This window comes from Trachurus japonicus, chromosome 16 (assembly GCF_045865225.1).
Source record: "Trachurus japonicus isolate A0001 chromosome 16, Traja_1.0".
NCBI classification, from domain to species: Eukaryota; Metazoa; Chordata; class Actinopteri; order Carangiformes; family Carangidae; genus Trachurus; species Trachurus japonicus.
Genome location: NC_140922.1, coordinates 9,800,309 through 9,812,826, shown reverse-complemented (window position 1 = coordinate 9,812,826; position 12,518 = coordinate 9,800,309). Strand labels below are relative to the sequence as shown.

At 40.0% G+C, this 12,518-nt stretch overlaps 2 protein-coding genes across 2 annotated transcripts; one reads left to right on the top strand and one right to left on the bottom strand.

Moving 5' to 3' along the window:
• Window positions 1–5,511: 5,511 nt before the first annotated feature.
• LOC146971715 (uncharacterized) lies at window positions 5,512–7,181 on the bottom strand. Its single transcript, XM_085801138.1, has 4 exons — window positions 6,874–7,181; window positions 6,716–6,767; window positions 6,435–6,585; window positions 5,512–6,342 (listed from the first exon to the last, which is right to left on the bottom strand). Exons 2-4 carry the CDS (start codon window positions 6,753–6,755, stop codon window positions 5,766–5,768), a joined length of 768 nt encoding a protein of 255 aa, XP_085657264.1. The 5' UTR covers window positions 6,756–6,767; window positions 6,874–7,181; the 3' UTR covers window positions 5,512–5,765.
• Window positions 7,182–9,232: 2,051 nt separating this feature from the next.
• Window positions 9,233–10,813, top strand: LOC146971714 (uncharacterized). Its single transcript, XM_085801139.1, has 4 exons — window positions 9,233–9,366; window positions 9,449–9,496; window positions 9,702–9,852; window positions 9,996–10,813. The coding sequence occupies exons 2-4, from the start codon at window positions 9,460–9,462 to the stop codon at window positions 10,570–10,572; spliced, it is 765 nt and encodes a 254-aa protein (XP_085657265.1). The 5' UTR covers window positions 9,233–9,366; window positions 9,449–9,459; the 3' UTR covers window positions 10,573–10,813.
• Window positions 10,814–12,518: the final 1,705 nt, after the last annotated feature.

Genomic DNA, 12,518 nt, shown 5'->3' with positions numbered 1-12,518 from the left:
TGAACAGCTGCTCTAATCTATGATCTGTGTTTATTGTGTGGTTTTGTTGTATTTTATTATTATTATTATTATTATTATTAGGTATTTTTGGTGTATTATTTATTATTGAGTGATTTGATTGTGAGAGATGAGATGAGACAAAGTGCATTTCCATGCATCAACTGTACAGTTTACTTTCAATGTATAGACAAATAAAGATAAACATGAAATAAACTTGAACTGGCTGAAGCCATTACCTTCAGTTGCTTGTGTAGATGAAATGAGCTGTGGACAGACGTCAGACACTCCATGCATTACTAGCAATAAAAATATTACGTAAATGAATGTGGCATATTCAAGATAAGGAATCTTACCCCAAGACACTCATACCAGACAGTCTACCAGTGAATGGACTATCACCTTTCGTCTTTATGGCCTGTAAAAACTGTCAAAGAGAATATTATCTGTGTATGTACCAACGTGACATGCAGTCAGGGGTGAAACTCAAGTCCCGGTTCGGTACTGCTTACCACTAAAAGATTCAGTGGCGGTATAGTCCAGTCATTTTATGAAAAAAGGTTGAACAAATTGCAACAGAAGCAAACTCAACTGATTTTGTATGAGCAAATTTGCATAGATTTGCATAAATTCCACCGTTTGGATGGCACGTATAAATAAAGGTGCTGTGGTGGTACCAACATGAAAATTGGCTCATGTTAACAAAGAATTTCAAAAAACTTGTAATACATTTTTTGTTTGTCTTAATGTAAGTAATCAACTCAGTAATTTTAATGAAGATATCTAAAGGTTAAAAATTTTACCCTATTCACGTGAGAAAAATAATTAATAGGTGTATGAATGGGCTATATTTGGGTCTTTTTCTAAACTTTCCCGTAATGGGATTCTCCGGGGCTTTTTTCCCTCATTCAGGACATGTTGAGGATACAAAATCAGTTGAGTTTGCTTCTGTTGCAATTTGTTTAACGTTGACCCCTTTTTTGGCTTAAAATTACTAGACTAGTAGGCTGCCTACTAAAGCCCTCATTGTGAACCAGTCATGGCCTCACTTTGGGTCAGAAAACAGATCCGCAATATGCAGTCTTGAACACTACTTAATCTGTTTATAAATTGCTTTTAAGCAAATGTTGTCCATTCCCTTTACTTGGTGTTTGTGTGTGCCCCCAGACCAGCAAGACCTTTGTAGTCCTTTGACCTTTGTTGCCAGGTACAGACACAGAAACCAACACAAGCACACATACACTTGTTGAGACTAACATGACATCTGAGCCAGAGGAAAAACAGATCACCAGATAGATAATCGACAAAACATCAGTTCGATTAATGAAAATCCTCTGTCCACCGGTGGCGATCGGACCCTCACCTAAATCACCATCCTGAGGCTGACCACAGATTGACAGAGAATAAGTTATGATTTAAATGACGTGTCTGCAAAGTTTTTTATTTTTTATTTTTTTATTAAACAGGCTGTTGAACAATAGTTTAACCTTGGTGTTTTGTTGCTTGTAGTGGTTTTACTTCCTTGTTGCTATGATAAACCACTGCTGTCAGCCTACAGTGGATGTGCCAGTCATCATAAAACATCATCACACACTCAGTCTGCCATGTTTTCCAGACCTTGCCAAATTTCCATCCAACAGATGCATTTAGACTTTCCTGCCAATCCCCACCACCCTCCCACCTGTACACCTGTTCCTCACTCCCCAGACACCCGTCAGTGTTTTATGGCCTATTTCAACCACGGCCCCTGCCACATTCAATGTGAGCAAATGTGGCTTTGTGTTCCAGTCACTTGCACCAACTAAGCCCCTCATCTTAGCTTCAATACATTTTTTGCAAGTAAAAAAAAAAGCACAAACTATGATATATACACAGTAAATAGAAGCCGTGTACAAATCAAGAAATGCGCAGTATGTTTTCATTTAAAGTAATTTTCCATATAAATTGTATGAATTGTAAATATCAAGATGATACACCACATCGCCACATTACACAAATAACACATGAATGAAATGATCTCACTTGTGTTGATTAAATCATATTTGGTATTGTCTGAAAAACTAGAGATGTTTTGCCTCGTGTCATGATGGAGGTGGAAAAAAAAAAGAAAAGAAAAGATTACCTCAACCGAGAGAGAGGCGTGGCTGGAGATCCAAGTCGTGATCAGTGAACAAATGTTACATGAACCTGAATTTGCAGCATACCTGACTCCACATCTTCCATTCATCAAAACAAACACCATCAAACATGTGACATTTTCATTTTCCCAGTGGGAGCAAGTGTTGACAGCCATCGTTCATCCATCTCTTGCTCTGAATACTGATTAGATGTGTTTACTCACATGCTCTAACACATACGGAACTGCACTCAAACAATGATATAAAATCATCTTTTGCAGACTTTACCAATTTCAGAAACATAACATTTATATAAATTCTATATTAAAGCACCTTTGGCAGCTGGAATGTAAACATGTCTTCTGGACATCTTGAGGACATTTGGGAAACATAAAGGCTTAGCACCTTTAAACCCTCTGCACTTTAAAATCTTTAATATTTTTCTTAATTGTATTCATGACTACACAGAAAACTGAGAAATAATTCCATCCCTGTGATATTTATGAGGAGTTTTAACAATCTTCTTCATTCATCACATTCATCAGTTTCATCACATTCAATTGTCTGTTGTCATATTTTGACTGAGTGTTAAACACATCACACTTCAACAGAACGTCTGGTACTCATGTTGGTCTATTATTACTCCTGGCATGTAGCCAATTCATGGACTAGGCATAACAATGTTATGCAATGTGTGGTTGTGCCTTATGTTAAGTGTCAGAGCAACATATCCAAAAAAATCTGATTTTTTTTATTTTTATAACCAAATTGTATTAGTTTACAGCATGAAGTTTTATTCTGTACAGAACTGAAAGTAAATTACAGTGAACAAACAATTGTTTCACCATAGGAATGAACAGAGAAAATGTAAATAAAATAAAATAAAATATTAAATAAAAAAATAAATATCTTTAATGAATATCTTTAATAAATAAATATTTTAATAAAAATCTTTTTTTAATATTCCCACTTTTCAGTGCCCTGATAAAAAAGTGTTTAGACTGAATTAAGAAGAGACATAGATCCTTGTCTCATTTATTGAGACATGGAAAATAGTTTTTAGACATGAGCAGAACAGTATAACAAGCACTTGTGAGCTACTTATAGTGCCATGTAGCATATTTTCCAAAGAAATGAGCTGTAATAATTAAAACAGTGAATAAAGAATGTTTCATGGCATATAAAATATATAATCCCCTGTCTTATTGAATTGGACAGTATAAGTAGCTGAACATCTATGAGCTAATTTACTCTTCAATGGCCAGAGATTTTATTTGAGCTCAAGCTCCTCCACTGTTTGGTCACTGGGTGGCAGTATACCCTCTCCTATCACATCTGGTTTTACATGTGGCATGATAAATTTCATGACTTCCAATGACTCTTGACGCAGATGGAAAATAAATGACTAACACTACAGTCAGTGGTGGAGGAAGTACTCAGATAATCTATCTGAGTAAAAGTGGCAAGTCCCACTGATGGGAAATGCTCCATCAAAAGCAAAAGCTTCAAAATATGTTAATTATGCAAAAATACTAAGAACAAACTGTACTTGAGTTTTAGAAATAAAAGTACTCATTATTCACAATGGCTATTGGAAGTTGGGACACTGTAATTAATGCATTGCACATAAAGTGTGAAAGTTAATTGGTGATTATAACAAACCGCAAGTACCGCACAATGCACTCAAATACAATACTTGTGCATACTTGGATGTGCAATACCACTATTTTCAGCCATATTTGTCAATAGCAAAAAGATTAGTTTCTCTTTCTGAGTCTCATACATTGGTAGCTAATAAAAAATAACCTTTGTGAGGCATAGTCTGTTTTCTTTTTGTTTGGACTGGCTTGAACTGTTGATTAAACTGAAATAGGCAAACAACTCATGAATATCACCCCATGTACATGTCATAACCACGCTGTTCTTACAACCAACCCAGCCCAAAGGGGACAACAAGGTGGAACAAATAGCACGGCCGAGAGCATTTCAATGACCTATCAACATGACACAGTATCTTGTCGTGTTCAAAGGCTCTGATCTTCTTATCAAACTAGCAGCAGCAGTCCAGTAACAACCTCTTATCTGCATCAAAACAACACAGAATCTCTGTTTGCCACTACGGTGAATAAGGCAAGACGTGTCCTGTTCAAAGAAACTTGTGTGCGTCAAACAGCAGTTCCCTCCTCTCAGTGTCGTGGAGTCTGAATGGGGCAGACATCAGTGAAGCCTTCAGCTTTAGAAAAGTGGCCGTTGGAATCAAGGCCTTAAAGATACCTTTTGGCTCTTTTGACTGATAATGCAGTGGGACCATTTCTCCTAGGTGGCCAAACAAATGCTAATCAGGTGTAAAACAGGCTGATGCATGAAAATGTGAGGTCAGATTTGCATTTGTTTAAGGACCAGAGATTTTTGGTAGTCTGACCCATTTGCATCTCAGTAAAAGTGGCACTTGAAAATGCTGTAATTAGATTTAAGGCAGACTGAATTCTGAGGAGCTATGCTGAAGATGAGAGAACAAACTTAAACCCTCCAATCACACCGACGATTGACGTATTTAAAAACGGAGGATTCTTTTTTAATGAAGGATCAAACATGTTATCCTCTTTTCTTCAAATAAACCCACAAGACTCATGTTTATTATGAATGATTTCTCTTGTGAGATACCTGAAGAATGACCTGTGCTCCTTATTTGCCAATGTGGTTTTTGTTGTTGCTCTCTTTTGAAGAAACCAGGAAACAGAAATGCAATTGCGTGATAGTGTATGCATGTTGTCACTGGACTCTGACCCTCCACGTTGGATGCTGGCACCATCAATAGGGTTAGGATAAGAAGGATAAGGCTTTGTGTTTTATATTAACAACAATAAAATGTTGTGCAATTTCAGTTTGATCATGATAGAAAGACTTATGTGGTGCTCAGAACATTTAAATCACTTTAAATTAAAGTAAATGTCGGTTTTCCTTTCTTTCTTTTTACAGCTTTCGTTTTATGTGTCATCAAATGCAACCGGCCCACTGTAGGTTTGACAAGGCCTCATTCACATCGCATTGGTCATCCACATTTCCCATAGCAGTTTGTTGATTTTAGTGTTGACACCAGGAAGGTGCAGTTTCATGACAAGCGATGACAGGAACGAGAACAATAGTCTGCCTCTGGAAAGTCAGGACATGTTTAGACATGGCAGATGATATCAAAATACTAGCTGCCTGCTGGGAAAAAAACAGCACGTGTGCAACTGTGGCTCGTGACTAGCAGTCCCTCTATATGTAGTTATCATGTTTGTTAACAAACTTCCCTGATGCCTTGAAAATTCACAGTTTGTTCTAAGAAAGTTTGGAATTTTTGAGCCAATTTTCAAATGAAATGCACATCCTGTAAAAGATCACAATACACATCTTCAAGACTCATCTGTTTATTTGTCATAACTTACATAAATTAGCTTACATACAAATTCCAGCTTCCAACTCCACAGTAAACAATAAAAACTATATACATTTTTGGCAAGTGCAGACGTTTGTTTTGCAAATATGGCACTTAGCAATAAATATTATGTCCAGTTTAATTTGTTTTACAGTACAATTTAGGTGTTTAAATTTTCACACACTTCAAACTGAGGTCAGTTAAAGAGAGGGTCGACTTTGGAGGATGAATTATTTGGCCTTGACGAAGGACTGGTAGAGGGACATGAGCTGGGCTTGGAGGTCGTGGGCGTAGGGGTCCAGCTTTTCTCTCAGGTCCTCAGCGTAGGGCGCCATCATTTGTTTCACCACGTTGGCTCTCTGATGCAGCTCAACCTGGACCTGCTCAGTCATGGGGGCCAAGCTGTCCTGGAAGTCCTGCAGGTGCCGGTCCACCTTCATCTTCAGGTCATCGGTGTAGGGTCCCATCTGAGCCTGCAGATCCTTCACACTCTGCTCCAGGCTGATCTTCAGCTCCTCGCTCTTCTGCATCAGGGTGGCTCTCAGGGCCTCGGAGTCCAGGGAGTCTGCGTAGGGGGCCAGTTCCTGCTTGAGCTGATCTACTTTCTGCTGGATCTGGGCTTTCATGTCATCAGTGAAGGGCTCCAACTTATCCCTGACAGAGGTCAGCTCCTGGGTCAGGACATTTCTCAGAACGTCGGCCTCTGCGGTGATCTTGGTCATCATGTCCTGGGCTGCAGGGGGAAGCTGCTTCTGCAGGGTGACTGCGTACTGGTTGGCGATGTCGGCGCTCTCTTCCAGACGGGCACTACAAGATAAAGTAACAGTTAAACCATCTGGGGTTTGTGTAAAACCAGCACAGGTGACTAGCCGGCACAGTCACAATGGTCAACAACTTACTTGACTTCCTGTCCAAGCTGAGACTTCCTGATCATCTCCATGGTGTCATCAGCTGTCTGGGTTGCCTTGGCGATGTAGTCCCAGAAAGCATCAGTCAGCACTTCCAGCTGTGGCTTGGGTGCATCAGCATAGAAGAGGTTGGCGTGACAACCTGTTGGATGGAGATCAATTAGAGTTGCGCGTATTTTTGAGCCATTCATTGTATTCTGGTCACACATCAAGCAGTGCTTAAATGTTAAGTTATATTTGACATATTAAAAACACACAAAACCAAAGCTTACCAGACAGCACCGCAACGGCTAGTACCATAAACACCTTCATGACTGCGTGTTGCTGAAAAACAATTATGATCTAGTTAACATTTCAACTGCAATAACAAAGCTAAGACATTTATATTTGCCTCCTATAAAGTTGTGTTTTGGAATGTAGGGCAACTCACCTGTCCTTTGGCTTGTGTATCTCTCAGGGTTTGTCGTGTTAGAGATCTGAGTGTATCTGAGAAGTGCTTCTGTGTATATATACTGAGGCCAGGTGACAGTTGTAGTCAAGAGCCCAAAGTCCAGGAGTCCCTGCCATGTTGTCACGATAGCTCTCTTCCTGTTTCTGCTGCTTCTCACATGACTGAGGCGACAATGCACACACTCAGCCACAGTCTTTGCGCTATACAGAGGTTATGTGACTTTTAGTAGTGTCCTGACCACAAAACCTATCTTACACCAAAAGGATTACTGCAGTTTTTCTCCTTTAAGCACTTAGGATATAGAGATTAACTACACTATCCACGTAGTCTAGTGGAAACAGCCCGCAGATAACTCCAGATAACCTTAGTGTCCTTACAAGGGTGGACTTTGTATTTGGCTCAAGCAACATGCATAAAATAACACGAGGCACTCAAATGTTTTCTTGAGTTTTACATTGAAATGGTGCAAAGTAGTCACACACAATATTCTACAGAGTCCAGCAGGTGTAATTTGTGTCAGGAGTGATTCAAGGAGTCACCTTTTCATAACACTTTAAAAAGTACAATATTTTCATGCTGGCTGTTGGAGAGGCATAGTATATATGTATATATCTTTTGACATGTTTACATTCCAGGCCTTATCGCTGGAGCTTATAGCAGGTGTCAAGAGTTATTTTCAGAGTCACAGGATATATATATACATAGGGATATTTAAACATTACCAAAAGAGGTAGCAATCCTCTGAAATACTCACGCTTAAGCATATCAAAGAATCACAGTATGTCAGATACAGAAAAATTCCCTAAGGAATATAGAGTCTCACAGGGGCACAAGAAGTCCCACAGGAATATGTTTCAGATGCAAAAAAAACTCCTGTAGGAATTATGGAGGAACTGTGTATAAGCAAACCTGTTTGTCTCAATAAGAGTAGACGTAACACAATAACTAATTTAATCTGATCTTGGTCTTCGATATTGGTTAAAAACCTGATGCATAATATGCAATGTCTCAAATCACATGATATCAGAAATGTGGAAAGTTGGTCACCCTGACTTTTCCATCTAAGAATGAGGAAGTGTAACTATTTTGTCACCAGTATTACAAAGTGTTACATCCACCGTTTTATCCAACCAATCTCAAGACACTTTTATTGACTCCCCATCTGCCCTCTCCTCTGCATCAGTGCTCTTTTGTGGTCATTGATTTGTGTTTTCATTTGTTCCTCTAATCTTTATAAATTAACATATTAGTCTCAACAGACAACCGAGTCAGAAAAACAGGAAAATCTCTTATTATTTGGACAGGGTGTGTTAATGTATTATTCCAAGATGGTTATCCCTACTGTTCATCATTAGAGTTTCTTTTTTATTTTAGAGTCATCTGAATTTGCTCATTACATTCACAGCTTCTGGACCATTCCAGTGTTAAGCTAGAAGGCATGTGCATGCCACCATTTCTGCAACCTTCTGAATGTGATCTGGCATTCACATCCACTGTACAACTTTTCCTTAATACATGAAGAAAGGCTGTCTGAAAATGTGGTTCAATGGGGATGAGCAACAAGGTGTGTGAAACCAAGCAACTGCACTTGAGAGGAAGAACTAAACATATTTAGAAAAACAGGCAGGAGGTAATTCAAAAATAATTCTTAAATGACCCTCTGGGCAAAAAATGCCCAGGACTGGTCTTGGACATTGCATATGATCTTTCTTTGTCTTAGAGAAAATTAAATAGCGATCAAATTCTGCTTTATAAAAGTGCTCTCCGAGAATTGAACTCTGACATGTCTTCAGCTACTTTGTCCTTCAAGGGCTGACGGTGTTGGAGTCTACTAACCTTTGGCCAGACTGACACATTGAAACTGCTGAACACTGGCATGACACAGAAACTAGAACCTTAGATTACGGTGACGTTAGCAGGCAAAATGTCAAGAGTACAGAGACAATAAAACAACACCTTCCACATATCTAATCAAATCTGGTCATCAAAGAAATTAAAGAGAGTGGCTCTGTCTGAGTTATCTGAGGCTGAGAAAAGCTCATATCTAAGTGATTACACAGACCTGTGAATACAGAGTTTGACTGTTTAAAGTTAAACTCATGTTTTTGGTCTGATGAATCACCCTAACATGTAGGAAATCACATCAGGTAAGGCAGTGTAGAAATGCAGCAATATTCATAGTTTCAAATAAAAAAAAGGAAATAAAAAACAAAATCACTAATAATGAAACTGCAGAAACTGGATTATGTAGTCAGGGTGGATGTGCGCTGGTAAAACAGGGCTTGTGCACGTACGTTGCATAGAGTGGCACAGGATGTCAGTTAAGATAGCAGGGTGAGGCAGGGTGACAGCAAGGCACTCACAGCTGGACTTTGGGATCATTAGTCTCTGGCTCCCTATATAAGCTGCAGAAGCTCACCAGCTCAACACAAGCACTACCAAGTGGACTTGCAGATACACTTGCAAACACAGGTAAGATGGGAAACAAAGAGGTATTGGCTGACTGTCCACTGTTTGCTGTGGTTACTTACTAGTATACTTTCTTCTCTCTAAGATCAAAGAACCATGAAGGTCCTTGTCGTGCTCGTCCTTGCCATCGCCGGTGAGTCTGACCTTAAATATTGCTTTTCTACTGAAGATTTTGGAGAATGAAACAACTATCAGTGTCAATCGATGTCTTCACGCTAAAGAACGGCATTTTGTGTTAAGGGTTGACAATGCACTGCACAGCTCTCAACCCTCGCAACAGGCTGACACACATGAAGAATGAAAGATTTTCTAAAGCTAATCGTGTCTTCATCCAACAGGCTGCAATGCCAACCTCTTCTATGCTGATGCACCCAAGCCACAGCTGGAGGTGATGACTGATGCTTTCTGGGACTATGTTGCCAAGGCCACCCAGACTGCTGATGACACCATGCAGATGATCAGGAAGTCTCAGTTTGGACAGGATGTCAGGTAGGCCCATACACAATGTGAGAATATGTGAAGCATGCTAATAGTATAAAGAGCAGGCTACATGGTGACCAAGATGCATTTTTTTCCAACTACAATGTGAACTTTAGACTAAACTTTATCTCAATGTTAACTTTTATTTTTAGTGCCCGTCTGACAGACGGTGCCGTCGTTGCCAACAAGTATGCAGTGAGCATCCAGGAACAGCTTCCCCCCGCAGCCCAGGACCTGATCACCAAGGTCACCGCAGAGGCCGATGTGCTGAGAGAGCGCATGACGCTGGAGATCAACAACGCCAGGACAAAGATGGAGCCCTTCACCGAGGAAATGAAGACCCAGATCCAGCAGAAAGTAGATCAGCTCAAGCAGGAACTGGCCCCCTACGCAGACTCCCTGGACTCCGAGGCCCTGAGAGCCACCCTGCTGCAGAAGAGCGAGGAGCTGAAGATCAGCCTGGAGCAGAGTGTGAAGGATCTGCAGGTTCAGATGGGACCCTACACCGATGACCTGAAGACAAAGGTGGACCAGCACCTGCAGGACTTCAAGGAGCGCGTGGCCCCCATGACTGAGCAGGTCCAGACTGAGCTGAACCAGAGAGCCCAGCAGGTGAAAGAGATCGCTACCCCCTACGTTGATGAGCTGAGAGAGAGGCTGGACCCCTACGCCCAGGACCTGCAGGCTCGTCTCACCGCCCTCTATCACTCCTTTGTCAAGGCCAACTAAGTCAACCTTCACCTCACATTCAACAGAAAGAAACTGCACCCAAACAAACAGTTCCCCCATCTCAGTAGCACATTTGTGTTATCAACAACATGATGACACAAGTTCACCATTTCTATGATATAAAGATGTGTATCTATATTTACAGTGTTAAAAACAGATAAATTATAAATATTGAATTTTGGTCTGTGACCACAGTGTTCTGTCCCCATACCATGGGAATAAAATGAAAGCAAAACAAAAACATGCGAGTCTCTTGTGTTTCTTACATAGTCACGTTGAAATGATTGAGAAATGGTGATTCAGGATGGGTTTCAGGATGTCAGATTGATTTTCTTTCTTGGTTGGTGTATTAGATATAAGATATCAAACCAAAGGTTGACAAATGTTCCACTGGAAAAACATAAAGAATGGATATGATTTTGGATTTGGGTGTCATGCAGTGCTGAGTGGAAACGATATCTGAAAAGAATGAATGCCCTCTGATGAATATATAATCTAAAGTCACCTAGTTGTATAGATTTATGGGCAAAGTAGTGGGCAAACTGTTTAAATGTATGAATATTAAATGCTGAAATTTCTCAGGAAGACTGAAACTTTATATGCCTCCAATATAACTCCAAACAAGCAGCAATTCCTGTTTGTTTAGTGTCTAGTTGCAAAATCCCCCCAGCTCACCCTGGCCTGCCACACCCAGTTAAGATTGGGTTGTGGATATTGGACAGGGCATGTCCAGGTTTGTCTCTGCAAGTCTGGAGGTTCATAAAAACATTGTGCTTCCACCTTGTTTTTTAGTTTTTTTCCCTTTTGTGCCTCCATCCATGCTGCCAGATCGCTCCCACGCTGCCTTACCCAGTGGCAAACAACATTCCTCTGTTCTGCCCCCAGCTGTCACAGGCTTTGCACACTGTTAACCCTCCAAGAACAGCTCTGATTTCTTTTGTCTGATTATGTCAAGACCTTAAGTTTTTTTTTCTGATAAGATATATTTTAAAAGAATGATCAATAGACATACTGTAAATGCTCAGGCCTGTTTCCTCTCTTAAATTGCACTATTAAACCTGCAATTGTTAAAATGTGATGAACTGGAGGTTTTGAAAACAGTCATAATTCAAATTGTTAGGACTTTCATAATAATATACTCTCTACCTAGATGGGTCAGATGCATTTCAAAGTGGTATCAAAAGAGTTTCTTAACACTCTGTCTGTTTACTATATATGAATCTCTGGTGATGTCCAAATGTAGCAAATAATAATTGAGATTTTAAAGTGCTTGTAAACATTGGAGGCAGGCTCATTGTTTCCCTGAGCATCCAATCAGGCTGATCTAAACCCACTGTTGAGCTTGATCTGCTCATTTAACTTGTGAAAAGAAAATGTCACCCAAAATGTTAAACTAATCCTTTAATTAGATATGATGTGATTTTCCGGAGCTCTATGCCAAAATAAAGGATGATATTTAAAATGAAGATGCCATGCCTCCAGCCAATCAAGTTTCTGCACAGCTTGAACTCCCTTAGACACCAGGGTTTACCCCTTTGGCCTACAAGGGTAAGTACACCATTAGCTTATCATGCATCTCGCCCCGAGCATTAGCCTTCCACATCAAACTTGTGACCTCTTCATTACAGAGAGTGGTGCAATAAACTCAGCAGTCCTTTCTCCAACATTTGGACCTGTCAGCACACATCTCCATCAGCTGATAGCACTCTGACTAAGAACCAGATGATAAGGGAGGTTATGCTACAAAGAAAAACGGTCAAATATCCAGTTAACAGCTCTTAACCCAGAGACATTCACTGCAGTAACCTCACTGACTCATCTTAACAGATGTCTTGCTAGTATTCATTATGGGGTGAGATCATCCAAACTTAACCACAGATTCAACCAAAAACAAGCTTCCAGAGAACAACATCGTCAAGTTGGGGTTACTTTAGTTCAAACTATTT